The 21,990-nt window shown below is 37.0% G+C and overlaps 1 protein-coding gene across 10 annotated transcripts in view; it reads right to left on the reverse strand.

Moving 5' to 3' along the window:
* Positions 1-13,682: 13,682 nt before the first annotated feature.
* Positions 13,683-21,990, reverse strand: part of LGSN (lengsin, lens protein with glutamine synthetase domain) — a 44,110-nt gene continuing 35,802 nt past the window's right edge. For 4 of the 10 annotated variants that reach the window (XM_032299776.1, XM_032299778.1, XM_032299775.1 and 1 more), the window contains exon 3: positions 17,185-18,432. In XM_032299776.1, coding sequence (XP_032155667.1) covers positions 17,233-18,432 — 1,200 coding nt within the window. In that variant the 3' untranslated portion in view covers positions 17,185-17,232. Of the gene's footprint in view, positions 14,485-16,873; positions 18,433-21,990 lie in introns of those variants that run through there. The other 6 variants (XM_032299774.1, XM_032299773.1, XM_032299781.1 and 3 more) reach the window with 5 other exon arrangements.

Raw genomic sequence — 21,990 nt, forward strand, 5'->3', positions numbered from 1 at the left:
TGCGGCGTGTTTACTGGAATTGTTCGCAGGCTCACTTGAGGCGTTTTTTTCCTTACCAGTCCAGTGTTCCAAGAGGAGAGTTATTCACCATTTTGCCTCTTAGTACACATGCTTGAGCCCATTCACCCAACTCCTGAGATCTTATCAGGAAGCTGCTGATCACCAGCTTCAGGTGTTTCTGCCTATTAGAAGACTGCCTTTCCCTGGTGCTGCTGCAACCAATTATTATTTTAGAGAGACTGTGTAACAACTGCCTGACCATCACCTGATGGTTGCCAGACATTCCTGGGGAAAGATGGGGCTCTCTCCTGCCCTGCTCCTATCTGACTAGCTACCTACTATTATTTTGGTTGTTTGTCCTGCAGTTCCCCTCTCTTTTCCGTGTTCCACTCTCTGGGCTAGAGTTGCAGAGTTGTTACCCTGAATGTGATAACATGTGAACATCCCTCTGCATCTTGACTGTAGCTCCAACAGGGAGCAGGGAACTGGATTTGCAGCTTCTGAGTGGCTTGTCTTCCACTGGATCAAAATATTTAAGTGTTCAAAACTGAAATATGAAAGAACAATGTATCCTAATTTCATTTATTTATCCAACAGGCATTTAAGCTGAATATAAACATTACCTTTTACTCACTAAAAGAAACGTAGGTTATCCTCTTATTTCTAACTTGCTTACACATATCCCACACACAAACGCTGACACACAAACACACAGAGAGAGTGTTATATAATCTCTATTGCAAATTTTTGCTTAAAACGTTGTCCCTTTGTCTATTTCAGGACTGTGATGGGAAGAAAGGCAGGCAGAGTCGTTAGGCACTCCAGGCTACTTTTAACTGCCTGATTCGTCTGTGTAAGACTGGACACACAGAAGATACAATTAAAATTTCAAATATTATTGACGGTTAGCAGTAAAGGTGCGAAAAACAGATACAGCATGTTTACACAACATATCTCTGCTACTCCAATTCCCAAAGGGTGTTGTTGGTAAAAGCTTTAAGTTGAGTCGGGGGATGCGTCAGATTTCTCAGAGAAAACAGAAAGCCAGGGTGAGCATCCAGGGTCAGGCAATCAAAGCTAATGAGCCAATAAAGGACTGGAGGGCTATGAGTCATCAGCAGCTGCTGGCATTTTTTTCTGGACCAGTTTTGAATATACTTTATATCTAAAATCTAACTCCACATATTTTTACCCTAATATGTTTGAATCTGGTTCAGGGTGCTCTAAAATCACCTCAAGGGTTGGGTTGCTTTCCTCAGTGTCTGTCATAAGAACATGAAATAAAATAGCAACAGTCTGACTAGTGATTGGGAAGTGGAGGAAAATTTTAAGTTATCTCCAGTTTATGTCTAAGTCAATTTAAATCAGGGGATGGGATGGGCCCAAACTCCAGCAGGACAAGTGCAGAATTTTATGAGTCAGTTCAAAATGAGTTTGAAAACAAGTTTAGAACCTAAAATACAATTTGATTTCCTCTAGGTTAAAAAAAAAAAAAAAAAAAAAAAGCAATGGGGCTTTAAAACACAGGAACATGCAAATCAAAGGGCAAATTCAAGAGTAAAATTATTTCACAAGTTCCAGTGACCACACACACAAAAAAAAATCCTATTTAAATATGGGATGGGGGAAGCTGACATTGTACAGCAAAAAAAAAAAATAAATAAATAAAGGAAAGTACCAGACTGCCTGATATTGTTTTAACTCTATCAGTAACTATGAGCCCTGAAGAAGTCATATAAAATTTTCTGAAGCTTAGGTTCTTCATACTTAAAAGAAAGATAAGGGATAATTAGTATCTTTCACATCTCCAAAATGTTTAGTTATGTATCTAGTTGGAAACTTCAAACTTTGGATTGTCTAAAAGGTCTACATGGTTATTTTATAAAGAAAATTGCTTTAAAATTGAATTGGTTCTTATAATTCCCTCCCCCTTTAAAAAAACTACAGTTCCCTTCAACGGAATTCACCCTACTTCAATTTAGTCTATAGAAAATTACTAATGCTCTACTGAATGCAGACATTTTCCAGAATTGAGAAAATGTTTCAGGGTAAAACGTTCTTATAGAAATGGTTTCCCCTTAATGCTACATTCCCAAAATGTTTTAATTAAAGAAGACTATGGGACCAGGCACGGTGGTTCACACCTGTAATCCCAGCACTTTGGGAGGTCAAGGTGGGTGGATCACTTGAGGTCAGGAGTTTGAAACCAGCATGGCCAACATGGTGAAATCGTATCTCTACTAAAAATTCAAAAATTAGCTGAGCATGATGGCAGGCACCTGTAATACCAGCTACTCCAGAGGCTGAGACAGGAGAATTGCTTGAACCCAGGAGGTGGGGGTTGCAGTGAGCCAAGATTGTGCCACTGTGCTCCAGCCTGGGCAACAGAGCAAGACTCTAAAAATAAAATAAAATAAAAATAAAAATAAATTAAAAAAAACCATGAAGTCAAGTAACTATTTATCTCTTGAAAGAATGAATGCATTTTACTATTCATGGATGGGATTTTTTAGTGTTTGACCAGCAAACCATCCTCTTCCCTCTTGCAAGTTCTTTTTTCTTGCCGAATCCTTTTTTTCCACCATGATCTTACCTCCCAACAACGGAAATACTTCTCTTAGTTTTCAGTTTCTTTATGAGTTTGTGGTTCAGAAAATTGACTTGTCATTTCCAGAAGACTTTTCTTCTTCCCTCCAAGTAATTCCAACATTTGACATAATAGAGGTAACTACCTTTATTCTTGAGAAACTCATTAGCTATCCTGAGGCAAGTATTGCTAATAGGACTTCATTCTTATCAGAAATGGTCTGCCTTTAGCTTTATTGTCCAATGTGATGGCAACCATCCAGTTTTAAAATGAATAAAGACTTCTGATTTACCATGCAATTCATAGAAGTTAAAAGGTGAATCCTATTGTGAATCTCCATTGATTTAAAGTACAGAGAAACTTACTATGTAATTCTCTTGTAAAATGCTATTGATTTACTGTACAATATAGAAGCTCATACTGTAGCTTTATTGTGAGACTCCTATTCACTGTGCAGTAGCATGAAACCAACTGAGTCACACTTTATGGTGAAACTCTGATTAATATGGATCCCAAAGGATTGTACTGTGTCTCTCTATGGTAATAAAACTTGAAATTTTGTTATTTCGTTGATAATTTCTCAGTAGAAGCCCTTCTGTAGCCTGAGACAAGGCTTTAGCCAGCCGTGGGCAACAGCAAGAACAGTCTTACTATATGGAAGTCATTAAAAAGCAGCAGAAGGTGTTCATCTTCTGGCTTAGACATGTGTGTTACTAATCTTCCTCTTGATAAGAAAGAATAAGGATTTCACGCTCATCAGGAAATTATTAACAAAGTTCTTAGTATAAATATGCCCAAATCTGAGAGGGAAAATAACAATGTGATCATCTTTAGTGTTAACTCACTTTAAGATTAGCTATATTTTGGCTTTTGATGCCATTGCTTTTGGTGTTTTAGTCATGAATTCCTTGCCTCTGCCTTTGTCCTGATTGGTATTGCCTAGGTTTTCTTCTAGAGTTTTTATGGTGTTGGATCTTATGTTTAAATCTTTAATCCATCTGGAGTTAATCTGTATAAGGTGTAAGGAAGGGATCCAATTTCAGCTTTCTGCACATGGCTAGCCAGTTTTCCCAACACCAATGGGATCTAATTAAACTTAAGAGCTTCTGCACAGCAAAAGAAGCTATCATTAGAGTGAAGTGGCAACCAACAGAATAGGAAAAAATTTTTTGCAATCTACCCGTCTGACAAAGGGCTAAAATCCAGAATCTACAAAGAACTAAAACAGATTTACAAGAAAAAAACATACAACCCCATCAAAAAGTGGGCAAAGGATATAAATAGACACTTCCCAAAAGAAGACATTTATGCAGCCAACAAATATATGAAAAAAAAACTCATCATCACTGGTCATTAGAGAAATGCAAATCAAAACCACATTGAGATACCATCTCATGCCAGTTAGAATGGTGATCATTACAGAAGACAACAGAGGCTGGAGAGGATGTGGAGAAATAGTAACACTTTTACACTTTTGGTGGAAGTGTAAATTAGTTCAACCATGTTAAGACAGTGTAATGATCCCTCAAGGATCTAGAACCAGAAATACCATTTGACCCAGCAATCCCATTACTGGGTATATACACAAAGGATTATAAATCATTTAATTATAAAGAAACGTGCACTTATATTTATTGCGGTACTGTTTATAATAGTAAACACTTGGAACCAACCCAAATGCCCATCAATGATAGACTGGATAAAGAAAATGGGGAATATATATACCATGGAATACTATGCAGCCATAAAAAAGGATGAGTTAATGTCCTTTGCAAGGACATGGATGAATCTGGAAACCATCACTCTCAGCAAACTCACACAAGAACAGAAAACCAAATACTACATGTTCTCACTCATAAGTGGGTGTTGTACAATGAGAACACATGGACACAGGGAAGGGATTATCACACAGCAGGGCCTGTTGGGGGATGGGGGGCTAGGGGAGAGATAGCAGGGAGTCGGAGGATTAGGAAGGGCTAACATTAAGAGAAATAGATAATGTGGATGACAGGAGGATAGATGCAGCAAACCACCATGGCACATGTATACCTATGTAACAAACCTGCATATTCTACAAATGTACTCCAGAACTTAAGGTATAATAAAAAAGAAAAAAAGAAAGATTAGCTGTATTATATAAATACTTTGAGATTGCTTGTGACTGTCTTAATTTGCCCACATTTTATTTTCTATTTAGATGGTCTGTTCATCATTATTTGAACTACAGAACTAAATGAGATAGCATAAAATAGGTTATTATTTGAGGAGTGATGTTTTAAATCTTTAGAAAACAGAAGTGTATTGTGAGAGATTTTCAAATTTGAAAATTACATAGAAGAGGCCATAAAATATATAAAATTTTATGCTGTTTCTTCGTCTAAATACCATAATTAATTTATAATCTTTTTTTTTCTAAATTTACAGATATTTTTCATTGAGAAAGAGCTATTCCTTAAAAGGTTATAAATCTGTTACTCACTAGAATAGGCTTACTTTCTGGAAATTTAATAAAATAAGCTCTTTTCAGAAGAAACTCAGTGCCAAACATCATTTTTTGTATATGTTGGGGTTTTGTCCTTTTTATAAATTATTCAAATCCATCTTTTCCTTAACTCTGCATATATCTTCTCTAACTTGTAAATATCTACTTAGTAGTAAGAAAAATGAGTGAATAACCCTGTATTTCAGTCCTGTCTATTGTTCAATAAATATGTTGTGATTTAGTGTGCTGGAAACATTCTTTTGAACTTCATAGGCGGATACAAATCTGTAAGATGTCTTCCAGAAAGCTTTATTTCTGAATGTTCCCTTTTTCTTAAATGTATAAAGAATTTAACTGTGAAGAACGATGTTTGAGGGACTGATTGAATCTGATACGTCATTATATTTTGTCAGTCAAAAACTACATACCTCCACAGTCTATTATAAGTAATCAAGTACTTTTTTTTTTTTTTTTTGAGATGGAGTTTCACTCTTGTTACCCAGGCTGGAGTGCAATGGCGCGATCTCGGCTCACCGCAACCTCCGCCTCCTGGGTTCAGGCAATTCTCCTTCCTCAGCCTCCTGAGTAGCTGGGATTACAGGCACGTGCCACCATGCCCAGCTAATTTTTTGTAGTTTTAGTAGAGACGGGGTTTCACCACGTTGACCAGGATGGTCTCGATCTCTTGACCTCGTGATCCACCCGCCTTGGCCTCCCAAAGTGCTGGGATTACAGGCTTGAGCCACCACGCCCGGCCTTTTTAAAAAAAAAAAAAAAAAAAAAATCACACACACACAAAAAAAGTGATTACCCTATTGAGAGCAATGAGAATTATTGAGAATGGAAAGAAGGAAACAAGCCAAGAGGCCAGAACATACTGGATTTAAAAGCCTGAAATTGGTCCCACATTTGCTTCCTCCTCTTCCCCTCAGCACAGCATGTCTGCCCCCAAGGGAACTCCTTTCCTGCTCCCTTCTCTAACTGGAATAGAAGAAAAAAAAAAAAAAAACACTGGAAAAAAATGTAAATGCATGCTTAAGAAATGTCAGGTACTATTTTAGTAGTTCTGCATACATTAACTGATTTAATCCTCACATTGACTTTTGAGGCTTTATTGTGACCCTCATTTTACCAATGCAGAAGCTGAGCACAGAACGTGTTAAAAAAAACTACTCGAAGACTCAAGCGATAGTAAGTGGTAGAGCTGAGCCTTCAACCCAGATAGTCTAAGTCCAGAGACTACACCAAGTAAGACTCCACAGTCAACTTCCCCAATAAGCATAGTAACTATACTTTTTCAAGTTGTACAGTTGTGTATGTTTCTTTTTGTAGAGAGTTAGATCTATTATAGATAAATACATTATTTTCCTCTATCCCATTACTCTCATTCTCTCTCTCTCTCTCTCTCTCTCTTTCTCTCTCTCTCTTTCTCTCTGTGTGTGTGTGTGTGTGTGCATGCGCGCATGTGTGAATCTGATGTGAATAATGTGTTTCAGAATTCTTTACAGTACTGTGGGCAAATGCAATGTGTAAAATGTCCTTTCCTGTTGTAAGTACATATCCTGGTATAGCTGTCTCCATCCTATGAAAAACTGAGCTTTTTATTAAAGAGAATTAAGAGGCATTGCATAACTCCAATCAGTATCAAATAAAAACCATGTGATCTCTTGACACTGCAAGAATTTTCTCTCTTAGGAATATCAGATAGCTCAATAAGGTTAAGTGTGCTGCCAAAATTATATTCTCAAAAATATCCCAAACCAAATAATACAGAAGCCATTCAATCAGAAACTATTCTTTATAGAGTGTCTCTGCTTCCTAAAAGAAGTAAGTGATGATGCGAAATGAGATCATTCACATGTCAAAAAGCTTTTAACTGTCTTAACTGCAAACTTGATTAATAGTCATCACATTGGACCTAATAGCACCGTGGATAACATACTTTTTGAAGCATTTTAAAGCCTTCCTTGGATATTAAGAAGATACTCTAGGTGTGAGAACAGCTGTTTGGCTTCTGTAGCAGTTTAGAATAGCAAACGTTAGCTCCAAGGGCACAAGAAACTATAGGCATGGAAGTGGCATCTTGAAAGCAGCAGAAACTCTGTGGATTTTTCTTCCCTCAGATTCAGGGCTATGGAAATCTCCGTGAACTATCAGACATGTCTTCATCTTGCAGGACACTTCTTCTCAAACTTAAGCATTCAGAGAATATGCCTAAAGCACTTGTGAAATTACACATTTCTGAGTCTGTGAGTTTGCACTTCTAAAAAGCTCATAGCTAATGCTTCTGCTGCTACAAGGACCCCAGTGTAAGTCACTTTGAATAGTGTTATTTCAGGGCATCCTGAAACCACTGTAATTCCTGAAACTGCCTCACTTTTTTCAATATTCTTTTCTTTCATACCAGTGAGACAGAGAAACAGCTCTGTCAGCCATAAGGTCACTGTGCAGTATAGGGCTTCTCTAACTGGGCACATGAGTGTGAAAAATGAGTATTTCGGAAAAATGAGTATTCTGAAATGAATTGTTGTTTCATTCTTTGAAGGGAACCCATGAGGATTTGAAGTACACATAGGGTCCAATTCAAATGCTCTTTGCAGATTTCAGTTAAAACATTTCTTTATTCTCCACTTGGCTTTAGGCTTCTGTTAATCCAACCCATAGCATAGTTTTCAGTTTAAGTGTTGAGTAATTAAATCACACAATCATTCAGTTAGTGCCACATCTTAAGAGGAATGTACAAAGGAGCTTAATATAATACATTTGTGAAGCCTCTTAGCAACCAGATCTGATGTTCCATGTAGTATTTTTATGTTAAAAAAAAAAAAAAAAGAAAAACAATTAGTGTAACAGATTTGTTGTTATAGGTAAAAAAGATATCCTCATTTAATAGACTGGGAATTGTGGCTCTAAACATTAGATTACTTTTCCAAGAACATGTGTCAAGAATGTTGAGAGACAGACAGCAGGCCTGCTGTGTGCCATATTATGTGGATTGAGGTGATTGCTGAAGCAAGCTGCCCAGCGGGGCCTCCTAGGTCCGTCATTGGATAAAGGACACAGCTGAAGCTAGAGCACCTACAGTGTCAGAAAGAGTTGAAGTAGTGCTGAGATGGCAGAAGAAAGGGATCTGGAGGATGCCCTGACCATGTGAAGAGAAGAGACTACATGTCTTCACCAGCCCTCCTAGCCTGAAACAATAGACAGCAGCAGATGACTCATTACCAGATGTGACAAGGGACTTCTAGAGGGAGGCCGGTAAAAACTCTAAAAATAGTGAAGAACCAATATGTAGATTTTTAAGCCAACAGAGTGAGGAAGAGCTCATAAATTAAACAACGATGTGTTGACTTTGAAAAATACCTGTGGGACATTTGAGTGGATGTACATTTCGAGAAACTAATTTGACAATCATTTGCTTATAAGGAAAAACTGAAGGTATGGGCCTTAGCATCAGCATCATTGGGTTTTTATGCCATCTCGCCAGGACTCCCTTTGCCTGTCCCATCTGTATTTATTATAAATAAACAGCCATGTTCACACAATGTGACATCTCCTTTCCAGGCCACAGTTAACCGGATGAGGAGTGAGCACGTTGCCCAAACTGAACCAGTGAATTTGGAGTTGGGACTACAAGAGACTAGCTTCAAACAGGTTGCTTGTTTAACATAAAAGACGTAAATTTAGAAAGTCGTTTCAGCAGCCGTTTTCCATCATGTAGAGAAAGTAACAAAGAAAGCCAGTCTAAAGCAGGAGTGAGAGGATGATGCGGGCATGAGGAGAAACACAACAGAGGTGAGAACAGATAGAAAAGATGTCCTGGGTTATCTACAGTGCTTCAGTTTCGGGTTAGAGTCATTCCCAAGACCTAGACACATTGAAGGTCTTAGGATCCACGGGGCACTTTTCTGTCTCAACCAAAAATAATCCTTACTTTATTTAATCAAGTTCAATTTGATTTCCATTACTTTAAACCAAGAATTTTGTCCAGGCACAGTGGCTCATGCCTGTAATCTCAGCACTTTGGGAGGCTGAGGTGGGTAGATCACTTGAGGCCAGGAGTTCAAGACCAGACTGGCCAACATGATGAAACCCCATCTCCACTAAAGATACAAAAATTAGCCAGGCATGGTGGTGGGTGCCTGTCACCACAGCTGTTTGGTAGGCTGAGGCAGGAGATTTGTTTGAACCTGGGAGACGGAGGTTGCAGGAAGCCAAGATCGTGCTACTGCACTGTGGCCTGGGTGACAAAATGAGACTTTGTCTCATAAATAAATAAATAAATAAGAGTCTTAACCCATGGACAGTAATATTGATAATAAATAAGATGTTGTGGGGACAATTTTTAGAAGGAGGAAAGGACCAAGAAAGGAAAGATCTTGAATAATAACATTGAATTTTAGGCAGAAAAGAGGAATTCACAAGACATTGAAAAGCTGAGAAGTGGCCAGAGACAGAACATCTAGAACCTCTGTTGTCTTGCAAGTCAGGAGAAAACCATTTTGGCAAAGAGGTAGAGGTCAGCAACTTTAAATTCTGTTTACTAGTCATAAAACATGAGTGAGATATGGCCCCTCTATTTAACAAGAGGGAGGTTATTAATAACCTTGGTGAGAACAGCTGGAATGGATTGGTGGAGGTAGAAACCAAAATTTTGAGGGGTGGTGTTGGATAACTATGAGAAGTAATAGTAAGAGGAAGTAGAAAGAGCAAGGACATGTAACCCAACCAATAAATTTGATTTTAAAGACAAAGAGAGAAGTGAGAAGAGTACTTGGGATTAATAGATTTTTTTTCAGGTGTGTGTGTGTGTGTGTGTGTGTGTGTGTGCATGTGTGTGCGTGTGTACTATGCACTTTGTAACCATGTCAACATGTTTAAATTCTAATGGGAAAGAAACACCAGGAGAGGGACATACTGGAGATACAGTAGAGAGAGGGTACTGCTAACATTAGGCCATGAGAAGGCCAGAGGGGTGGGATCTTGACAGCCGTGAGAGGCAAGTCTTCCACTGCAAGTTGAGAGAAGGAAGAAAGGTGGTAAGTCTGAGATAAGATGCCTGTTCTTTGTCAGGGAATTAAGCAAGTGTGACCATGCGACACAGCTCTATTTTAGAGTTAGTTTTATTTGCCCCTTCCTTGCCACATTTATTTTTCTTCTTCAAGTGCTGGAGACATGGGACCTTATTACCTTGCCATCCTGTGAGAAAGGTGGTTGGAGCCAAGGAAATCTGTGATCCAGCCCAAGCCTTCTCATTGTTTGATCAATGTCATCCTGCTGTTTTGTTCTCTCCTCACCATATAAATTCTGTCCTCTGTCCATAGACATTTAGAAACATTTATTCTCTCAATTAAATTAAAAGCTCTTTGTGGGAGAAAAACATGTATTGTCCAGTTTTGTGTCTTTCCCTTTAGTAATTTACATACAAATGGCTTTCAAAAACAATTATTTCATAAATTGAATAAAAATTCTACCTAATGTCTAAACAACAATTTATTATCGAACAATCCTTTTTCACTTCAAATACTAAAGTATCATGATTTCTGTTTACCTCATAAAAAGGGGTTGATATATATGTTTTCTAAAGATCACAGAAGATACTTTGTAGCATTTATTTCATTTGTTGATATTGTAGAAGCTCTTATAATGTGATTCATTTTAATGAACCTCCAAATAAGCCACAAATTACTGGATTTTCTTTTTTTCATAGTTTATTAAAGATTTCTTCTTTAGTTCTTTTCAGATCTATTTCAAATCTATTGCAGAGTCATCCAAAATTTAAGAAATCTAGATTAATTTTAGACATCACAGAATGCAGCTAGTGTTTCTGTGGTTTCATGTGTCTAATGTCTCTTGAACACACCCTTCAATATTGGTAATATCATATCCTGTCAACATTCCTTTTCCCCCTCCCCTCTGACATGAAGCCTGTATTTAATACCTGTTAACCTAAATATATTCCAACGCAAGTCATATGGTTGGGAATGCCTTTATGCTGTTAGGATTTCTAATACATTTTTTTCAATTTTCATTTATTCAAAGTAACTAGATTCAAAATCCAGTTACTTTCACATTTAATATTCAGCTTTGCCCTGAATTCTGAGCCACCAACAATGTCTGTTTAATGGTACTTTGCTGCCCTCTAGCTTATGTTTGAAAAGTTTTCTGTAATGTAACAATTTATTCAGTAATCTCTTGGATATGCCCAATAAATTGATATTCATTCGTATTTAATGAATCGTTTATTCATGGTTTTATAAAAATTAAATTTTTATAGTTATAAATTAAAGTGTTACTGTTCTTTCCAGGTAAAACTGATCTTACTAATCTTAAGAAACATCTAAAAATAAAATAAAATAAAAAGCTTTGTTATGTCACTGTGTAGCAGGTTCTCAGCAAATTCCTTTTTCCCTTAACTTACACATTTCCCCTCCATGAAGGTTGACTGTTTTCAAAAAGCAATGTGTTTTCTATTTTATTGTTTACACAGCCAGAGAGAAGTAACAGATCTTTTATGCTCTCAGTGAATGTTGAGTTCTTATCAAATATTTCTAAAAATGAAACAAAATAACTGAATAGCACTATTTTAAATTCTAAGGATGGTTAGAAATTTCAACCACGTGTTTTTTGTGTGTTCCAAAAAAATATTAAACTACTTAAGGCTTGAATTACTATTCTCCGACAAAAGTTCTAAAATAATGTTAATGGCATCATACTTCTTTGTGATGAGATCTTCTGGCCTGGATAGAGTTATCAAGCACATATCTACTACCAGAACAATTCCATATCTGGTTTGCTGAGATTTATTTGTAGTGTAACATATAACAATGCAGTGAAACTACATTAAGTTGAACTGCATATTAACAAAAAGGAAAGGTCCAATTATTTACCTACTTCTGTTCATTTTAATGCCTGGAAGCCTTAAAATTAAAATGTAGTGTTCAGCATAATTTTCAGCGTTGTACTCAGCTGAAACTGTGTAATGAAGGGCATTTGGGTGTAGCACAGAGACCGTGAGACTCAGAGTAGAAACCTGGATTTGATTCCTAGTTCTTTCAACACAAATTTTCTGGGTCTTAAATCTTTTGTTTTTAAAAATAATAAGCATACCTTTCTCGTAAGATTGTAGAGAGCATGAAATAAGGCAATGAATGAGAAAGTGCCCACATGATATGTTGTACTAGGAGCTTAATAAACCTTCATTTATTCTATATCTAGTATAAACATTCAATTGTTCCTAGTCTTCTAATTAAGGGTAATTCTCTGCCTTTCTTTCTCCCTTTCCCTTATCAAAGTTTTCTTGCTGTTTGCGTGTCTTTTTATTTACTGTTTTTCAGTCAGGCTTCTTTTTACAAAATCTAGCTACTTTAAGAAAAAGAGAAATTTATTAAAAGATATTAGATATTTAATAAAATCTGGGAAGGCCAGAAAAATCAGGTTCAGAAGCTGCACTTGACTGTTCCAGAGACCTAACAGCCACTGGCACTAGGCAACAGCATCACCAACGCCCCCACCACAGTGCCACCCCAGAAGGGCACCCATGGCTTCCTGTCACTGCCGCCTCCCTCAGGCTCAGCAAAGTGGAGTCCAGGGGGATTTTATGTCTGCATCTGATTGGTGGTGTCCTTCCACCATGGCAGCAAGAGAAACTGGGAAGTTGAGGTTCTGATTTCTACTTTGGGAGACAAGACCTCAAAGAATAGGAATTCCACAAATGTAAGAAAGCTATTGAAAGGTTCCAGATGGCTAAAAAGCATGACAACTTCACCTTGCTCTCTGTTTTTTGTTTTTGTTGTTGTTCGTTTGATCCCATCAAGCTAATCAAATGGTGTTTTAGGAGTTTCTAGAAGCAGAAAACCTGAAGAAGTTCATCTAATGGCAGAAATAGCAGGATCAGTAAAAAACCACAAACTGTTGATCTTCTCCACTATCTCCAACTCTATTCCTCCCTGTCTCTGGGTATGTGAATTTCTGTGTTTTATGCTGGAAAAGCATAGTACTGTACTATGCTAATAAAACATGCATTGATTGATGGATTAAACATTAATTGAATTGCAGAACATATGCAAGAAACAAAAAATATTAATGCAAATGTAAGTAAAATCTGTTCCTTTTATTCTTAGAATTTACATCCTAGTTAGAAAATATATAAACCCCTAGTTATAGGCAGCATGAAAAGAGCTTTAACAAGGAAAACACTGTGCACATAGGTAATGTTTAAAGATACAGGCCGGGCGCGGTGGCTCAAGCCTGTAATCCCAGCACTGTGGGAGGCCGAGGTGGGTGGATCACGAGGTCAAGAGATCGAGACCATCCTGGTCAACATGGTGAAACCCCGTCTCTACTAAAAATACAAAAAATTAGCTGGGCATGGTGGTGCGTGCCTGTAATCCCAGCGACTCAGGAGGCTGGGGCAGGAGAATTGCCTGAACCCAGGAGGCGGAGGTTGCGGTGAGCCGAGATCGCGCCATTGCACTCCAGCCTGGGTAACATGAGCGAAACTCCGTTTCAAAAAAAAATAAATAAAAATAAATTTAAAAAAATAAAAAAATTTTAAAAAAGATACAAATTCTAACCCCTATAATGGAAAACCCAAGGTTGAAAGTATTGTCCAGTTATAACTATATCACAAACATACTGGTAAGCATATTTTGTTAAACAGGTAACTGGAAATATGTCAATTCACTATTCTGTTTTGTGATAATCTCAGACTTCACTGTATGCTTTCAATTTTTATTCAGACTCAAGTTTTTTGATCTTTCATTGCCTTCAAATCATCATTTCAAGCTTTGTTGTTATTCAGACACTGTAAAATGAAATTTTAGATTATAAAATGTCCTTGAAAATAGACTACAATACTAATGTTTTAGTTTCTAGTCTTAAAACATTATCGCTTTTAATTTACATTTCTTATGTATACTCATTTAATAACCAACTTTAAATTCAGTAATCACATTTTCCCCTAAGCTTTGATTAGAACAATTACAGTAAATGAAAATAAGAAAGTAATTTTTGTAAAGCTATTCATAAAGTATCCTTTTCGAGCCATAAAGAAGCTTTCCAAATAGTTTTTTTCAGTGTTAGGCCTAAAAAAAATTATTTCTGTTCTGCTCAAGCTACACAGATCCAAAACTCTTTCATTGTCTGTTCATCTTTGTCTTGGTCTCCCCTAGTATGATGGCTCTCAGAAGAAGCCTTAGCACAAAAACGGTACTCAAGAAGTGCTGCTGAATGAATTTCTGACCCTCTTAACCCAGAACAAGAAGGTGGAAATATCAGCAGAAAGTCCCTTTAACAATAAAAAGTCTATGAACAGATGAAAAAAATAGAGAAAAAGATAACTGATTTTTACGTGTACCTACCCCAATTTGTCTTTAGCCCTGAAGTCTGTTGGCCAGTGCCTCTTCTGGAGTTGCTTTAAAGAACAAGAATATACATCAGCACATACCTAACTGAAATATTGGTGGAGACTGCCACATCAACTTACATTATCAATTGATTTGTAATCTATGGCTGAATATTTTCTGTTGACTCACTACTGTATGCTTAATACTGAAGATCGTATTCCTGGTTATATAATTCTATCACATGGCATTCTGAGTACTGTGTTTTTAAAGTTACGCTAATAATGTGTATGGGGGAAAAGGGACTTCAAACCACTGTGATTATCAGTGTTTTTATAATATCTTTTACTCATTATGGTAAAATGAAGTCAATTCATTAGACATGTTTCAGCCGGGCATGGTGGCTCATGCCTGTAATCCCAGCACTTTGGGAGACCAAGGGGCAGATCACAAGGTCAGAAGTTCGAGACCAGTCTGACCAACCTAGTTAACCCCCATCTTTACTAAAAATACAAAAGTTAGCTGGGCATGGCAGCAGGCACCTGTAGTCCCAGCTACTTGGGAGGTTGAGGCAGGAGAATTGCTTGAACCAGGGAGGCAGAGGTTAAAGTGAGCTGAGATCACACCATTGCACTCCAGCCTGGGTGATAGAGCGAGACTCTGTCTCAAAAAACAAAAAGAAAAACATATTTCATTAAGGCCCATAGACTATAAAGGGATATGCCACTTTATAAGGATGGGGTAGAGCCAATCCCATTTTTTACAAGTGTGAATTCCTTTGATTAACTCAGATTATCCTCTCTAGAAGTGGGAAGATTGAAGAAGTCATCTTTCACTGTTCTTATATCTTTATTCTTTCATTCCTAAATCCCTCAAATTTCCCAAGACTCCATTGCAAAAAGAAAAGAAAAGAAAATGCACTAAAAAACTTCCATACAACGTTTCTACTTTCACCTCTTTGCACTGAAACTATTAACGTGACCACATTCAATCTTAATGAAGGCTCAGAAATTTCATTTTATTTTTTATTGCTTACAATGAACACATTGAGGTTTTATTACTGAGAACATATGGAAAAAGGAATATCAGCAGACAGCTAGAAAATTGGCATGAGGGTCCTCCTTATCCCTCCCATGATGTAGTGTGTGGGATTTCATTCTGGAGGTTTCAGGACAGATTCCCTTCCTTACCCCACCTACACTACACTACACTACCTTTCTCTCTACCCCATATGCATCCATGAGCTTTATTTTCTTTTCTTTTCCTTAGACAGTGTTTCACATGTCACCCAAGCTGGAGTGCAGTGGTGAGATCATGGCTCCCTGTAGCCTCAAACTCCCAGGCTCAAGCGATCCTCCCTTCTCAGCCTCCTGAGTAGCTGGGACTACAGGCATGTGCCACCATGCCAGGCTTTTTTTTTTTTTTTTTTTTTTTTTTTTTTTTTTGGTAGAAACAGGAGTCTCACTATTTGATCCAGGCTAGACTCAAACTCCTGGCCTCAAGCCGTCCTCCTGCCTTGGCCTTCCAAAGTGCTGGGAACTTTCTTCTTATGTATCCAAATACACTTCTCCTGCTCAAAGGAGAAAAGAAGGGAGTAATTAGTGAAAGACAGACTGACTTTCACTATTTAAGCTACTGAGTACTCTGAATTTTAATAAGAGGATCTGAGCCAAATTCTAATCCTCTGCTTGTGTGTTTGCTATCTAAATTGAGACCACAGTCCATTTTAATTGAACATAAAATCTGCTGTTTGATCCTAAGAAATAGAACAGTGTTTTCATTTGCTAGTAAGTAGATTTTGGACTTCTTCCCAAAAGAAGCTAAACTTTAGTGATAGTTACAATATTATCTCATTCAAACAAAGGCCTGGAACATGTAATATTCTCTGGGGAGGTACCAACCTCTGTGAGCAGAAGATTCAGTGATTTGAATAACAAACTTAAACTCCAGACATAGCCCTGGCTAGCCAGGCAGTTATTCTCACACTCCACAGAACACTAGAGGTTTCAGAAGGACACCTAGTTTCAAAGAATGAAGCAGAGTAGACAGGGCCCACCTACCCTCACACACATACTTCATTCTATCTACATTTTATGTATTGAACTTCTATATGAAGCGTTGTTTGAAGAAAAGCTTTAACTACTTTTGAAATCGGACATTGTTGTTTTCAACCCCAATTCTCTTCCTTATGGATTTGTTTCTTAAGAATGTTATAACCTTGAAGTTCATAAGCCTTTCAGGAGCAACTGGAGAAGGGTGAAAAGAGAAGAACTTAGGGGAAGCTTCTGCCTACTTGTTGTTATATTTTGGCAAAAGTTTCTTTAACTTATTTAGAAAGACCACAATGATGCATACAACCTAGATTCATAATATGATTTGATTAGCAAGACTATATTAGTGTATTTGTCTCACTGGAAGTCAATTTATATGTACCATTAAAATTATTCCTCCTTTTTTTTAAGTCATTTAATTTTTGCTTTCTAATGCTTAAGTCTTTTTTTTATGTGTGAATATATTTATCGCCCCCCAAAATTGAATATTTGTATCCAGATCAGCATACACATAGGAGATGATGACTAACAGACAAGATCTGGTAATTTGCCTATTAAAGCTTCACCACAACTTTATTGTTTGTTTCTGTTATCAGGATCTTCTCAGCGGTCCTACTTCATCTGTCAAATATTCCATGGAGACAAAAAAAAAAAGGCAAGTGTTCTTAGTCTTGTTATCTCGTTAACTATAAAAGTTCAGTCTTTTTGTTTTGGTAGATTAGCTTTAAGTAATAATTACATCTCTAAAGAGTAGTTGTGAGTTCTATTCTAAATAAAATACTCTAAGAATTTATTTCTCTCTGCATCTCTTTCTTCACTCTCCAACTCATATTTCTTCATGACAACAAAATATCGAATAAAGGTTTCTCCTAGAGCCTGCCTCAGACATTGATCTTCTTCCAGTGCCACAAGGGCATCTTCCAGTTTTAAAGGGATCTCGGAAGGTTCTACTTGGTAGAAGTCTGTGCTCTCATCTGGACCGGCCAAGACCTCATCACTTGTATGAAGTCCATCTAGGCCTGCAGCCACAGTTGCAGCCAGCACCAAGTAAGGATTTGCTGTTGCTGAGCCTAGTTTATTTTCTATCCGGGTGCCTTTCTCTCCATGACACTTGATATTAAATATACAGCTGTTATCATTGTATCCCCACGTTGTAGGCACACTCTCCTTCAGGTCTTTTCTGTCCTTGGAATAACGCTTTCGGCAGCTAACAGCAGGCGCCATCAGGCAACTGAGAGCAGCAGAGTGTTTCAAGAGTCCTGCCAACCATTTTTTCCCAGTAATCGTGATCTGCTCAGTTCCACTGCTGCTGCAGAACATGTTTTTCTTCCTATCGACATCCCAGATACTATGAGACAAAACCCCTGAATTACAAAGTCCAGTCTCAATGAAGAAGCTGGTGATGTAATTATATTTGCTTGCTACTTCTTTGACACCTGTTCTGAGGGTAAATGCGTTATCAGCTGAACTAATGCCAAATTCAGGCAGAAAACAGATTTCCATCTGACCAGGCCTGGTAGGGGAGGAAAAACTCTCAACATTGGCTCCAGTGTGATATAAGCCATCAACAAGTTCCTGCATGAAGGGCTGATCATGGTTATTAAAAAATGTTGAAGCAGGAAAAGATATGGTCTTTGAATTTAAAATTTCTGGCACACCAAAAATGCAAAAATCATAGATGAAGGCAGAAAGCAGGGAAAAGCCAGAGGCCTGTAGCTGGCTCAACTGCCTTTTCGCAATGTACCTTGGGGAAGTCAAAAGAGGCTCACCAGTCACAGTGAAAGTATCACATATCACTCTTGCAGTTCTCTCAGCCCATGGCAAAACTCTAAAGGTTGATACCTCTGGCATTAGGACTATGTCACTATTAAAACAGGTGGCTCTTAGGTGATTCATTTCATTGTCCTTAGGATTTGGCATCACTTCAAGATAACCTCGGGGCATGCAAACACCTTGGCTCACTTTCTCCTAAAGAAGGGAAAAAATTAAGAAATTAGGTTTTGAAAACAAACAAAAGGGTTGGGGGAAAAAAGCATTGCTAATGAAAAAAAATATATATATATATACACATAAATATGTATATACATATACATATATATATATGTATATATATACATAAATATGTATATACGTATACATATATATATATATATTTAACATCTGTTGGTTAACACTAACTTGATATCAGATGTTAATTATTTTAAAATAAAACCACTTGATATCAGATGTTAAATATTTTAAAATAAAACCCCCAAAGGCAACTTTATAAACAATGCAACGTTTTAAGCCTTGAAGGCCTTATATGCTCTTAGGTCTGAAAATTGCAGTTATAAATAAAAGGCATAATGATAAAGAAAATCACATTATAGCAAAAACAAAGGTAAAGCCTTATGGAATTATTTGAAATTATCATCAAAACTACTTTCTGAAGCACATTTTATTTTATAGTACAGTTAAGCCTTCAGATAAGGCTTTATTTTTGCTTCTTTTATTGTAATACTGAGTTAACTGACTCTCAAAAGCCTACAGTAAACAATTCTCAATCCTTCTCAAATTGCAGACTGTGGTCAGTACCATGACACACAGCACGTCTGTTCTGACACCAGAGGGCCAGGAAACTAACAGCTGCCTTCCTCTCTTTATTCACTTTTCCAACCCATTTAAGAATTAAAAACCTCACTGTCTCACAGTCCCAGAAACCTCATCTGTGAATGTGGACCTATAACTCCAAAGTTATAGCTTCCGAAATGTTGTTACCTTTTAAGTCAGCATGAACTGGGCGTCAAAGATCTGCCTTCTCATCCTAGCTCTTTCATTAATTGCTTCTGTGAATTTCAGCAAGTTACTGGATTATGTGCCTCAGCTTCCACATTGGTAAAACAACTGTTAGACTAGATGACTGCTAAGGTACTTTCTAGCTACCTGTCTCTGGGGTTCAGTGATTTTGGTCCTTTATTTAACTTTTGCTCTGTTCCAGGCAGTAGGGAAGTGATAATAAGGTTAAGCTGAACAGACACATAAAACAATTTCTGGAAAATATGTGTAAGAAATATCAACAAGGTTGAAGGTTACATTAATAGATGGAGAAAAATCACTGACTGTAAAGGTTGGTTCCCATGAAGTCAGTGAAGATCATGAGGTTAATAAAACACCCTAGCAATCTGCAAGCTACATGCTTTCTTCTTCTTTCTTTCTTTTTCTCTTTTTTTCCCCCACTTGTAAACAACAGAAACTTGTTCCTCTTTAGTTCTGGAGACTGAGAAGTACAAGATCAAGGCTCGAGCAGATTTGGGGCCTTATGAGGGCTGCTTTCCGGTTCGTGTATGGCTTCTTCTTGTGTATCCTCACATGCTGGGAGGAAGCCAGATTATTTATGTTACTTCCAGACCCCAACAAGCATGGCTATCAAAGAGGGGCTGGTATTAGCCAAAGTAATTTACTGATTCACTCTTCTGCATTTGCCCAGGAACCACTGCCTCCTTCTCTTTCCACCATCTCTACACATATTCTCAAATGCTATTTAACCAAACAGATCCAAGTCTACTTTAACCAGTAATAAGTTGAGTGAGCCAAACACTATTTGGTGCCTACCTAATTCTCCATCTCACTCATGGACCTGTGCATGTAAACTTCATACACACACACACACACGCGCACACACACACACACACACACACAGTGAGATATTAGAATACTATAATATGAAATCATTTAATTCATATTTTCACTATAAGCAATAATGTTATTTCTCTGCTTGTCAGTTTTTTAGCTTGAAATTCTGTATATTAATTCTTTACATATCTAAAATGAGGAATAATATATTTTATTCATGAGACTTGTATGAGTTTCTGCAATTTAAGTATGTGTTTGTATTCACTTGGCTGTGAGTAGCAGAGAACAGCTGGTTGCTATTTCATTCCAATAGTCCTTCATGAACTCAAAAAATAGTAAAAGATCACACTTTATTCTTTAGACTATTTAATCCATATTTTTCTGAGCACTCTTTTCCAACACTGTAATTTGCTTTATTCTTTTCTTGAACATAGAGAATGCAAACTACTTTCCATTAGTTATGGAAAATATATAAATATATATGAATATATTCATGATAATATATTGTCTTAAATAGTGTTTATAGATATAAAGCACTGGAACAACTTCACTTAATAAAATTTTTTCAGAATAACTTAAATCCTTATCACAAATGAAACTTGGACCTATTAAAGGTCATCTTTAGAAATAAGCCAAGAATTAATTATGCATCCTATAGCAAATATCATGTTTTGGCTAGATCAAATATAGAAAAAGCCTACATTACTTGCATGTAATTTAAACAAAAATCAACCCTACTGATAGAACAAAGATAGTATAAGTTGGTTGTAACGTTTAAACCTTACACACCACACACACATGCAATGTGTAGGTTACTTTGCACAAATGAATCTTGGTTTTTTAGGGGACAGAGTAAGGAATACACACACACACACACACACACACACACACACACACACACACACAATGTTTAGGTTATTTCGTACAAATGAATCTTTTTATTTTTTTGAGTCAGAGTTTCACTCTTGTCACCTAGGCTGGAGTGCAATGGCACAGTCTTGGCTCACTGCAACCTCTGTCTCCCAGATTCAAACGATTCTCCTGCCTCAGCCTCCTGAGTAGCTGGATTACAGGCATCCACCACCAGACCCAGCTAATTTTTGTATTTTTAGTAGAGATGGGCTTCACCATGTTGGCCAGGCTGATCTCAGACTCCTGACCTCAGGTGATCTGCCTGCCTTGGCCTCCCAAAGTGCTGAATTACATGCATGAGCAACCACGCCCAGCCTCTCGAACCTATTTTTAATGTCTATTCACCGCAAATTTTCCAGAATAAATTGTTTTGTCTTAAATTACAAATTTTAATTGTGCTAATATTTATTATTTATATCTTCACAAGTTTGAAAAATAAATTTAAAGTGGTTTATTAAAAAATATACATACTCTATGATCATTGAATGAGAACAAAATAATAACTAGGTAATGAAATTAGAAAATTAGTTATTTGGAAACTGGGACTAAGAATAAATTTAGCCTTTGTGAAGATGTATAATAAGTTACATTAAAATTCTCATGATAAACAAACTTTATCTCTAGCTAAACTCCAGAAAAAAAAAGTGTTTTTTATATGTGGGATATTGAACAAAATAATGAAAAATATTTTCAGTAGCAGTTAGATAAAAAAAAAAAAAGCATGTAGAATCTTTCTTATGTCAATTATATCAATCCTTAGCAAGAATAAGCAGCATATTGTTTTATTTTTGTGAAAGGATTCCACTGAGAAACTAGGGTAATGTTCTATATATGGGCTTTTAGATGCCATTAGGAAACTAAATGACTAAATTTTGACAAAAACTGAATAACAAACAGTGTTTTATTGAAGTCTTTGGCAAGTACTTTGAAGTGCCAGTTATTTTTCCTTATGATTCAAAGAGACTCATTTGAATGATATTCTGAGCCAGTCCACAAGAAAAT

Source organism: Sapajus apella, unplaced genomic scaffold, assembly GCF_009761245.1.
Source record: "Sapajus apella isolate SASKATOON/1434 unplaced genomic scaffold, GSC_monkey_1.0 scaffold41, whole genome shotgun sequence".
NCBI lineage: Eukaryota > Metazoa > Chordata > Mammalia > Primates > Cebidae > Sapajus > Sapajus apella.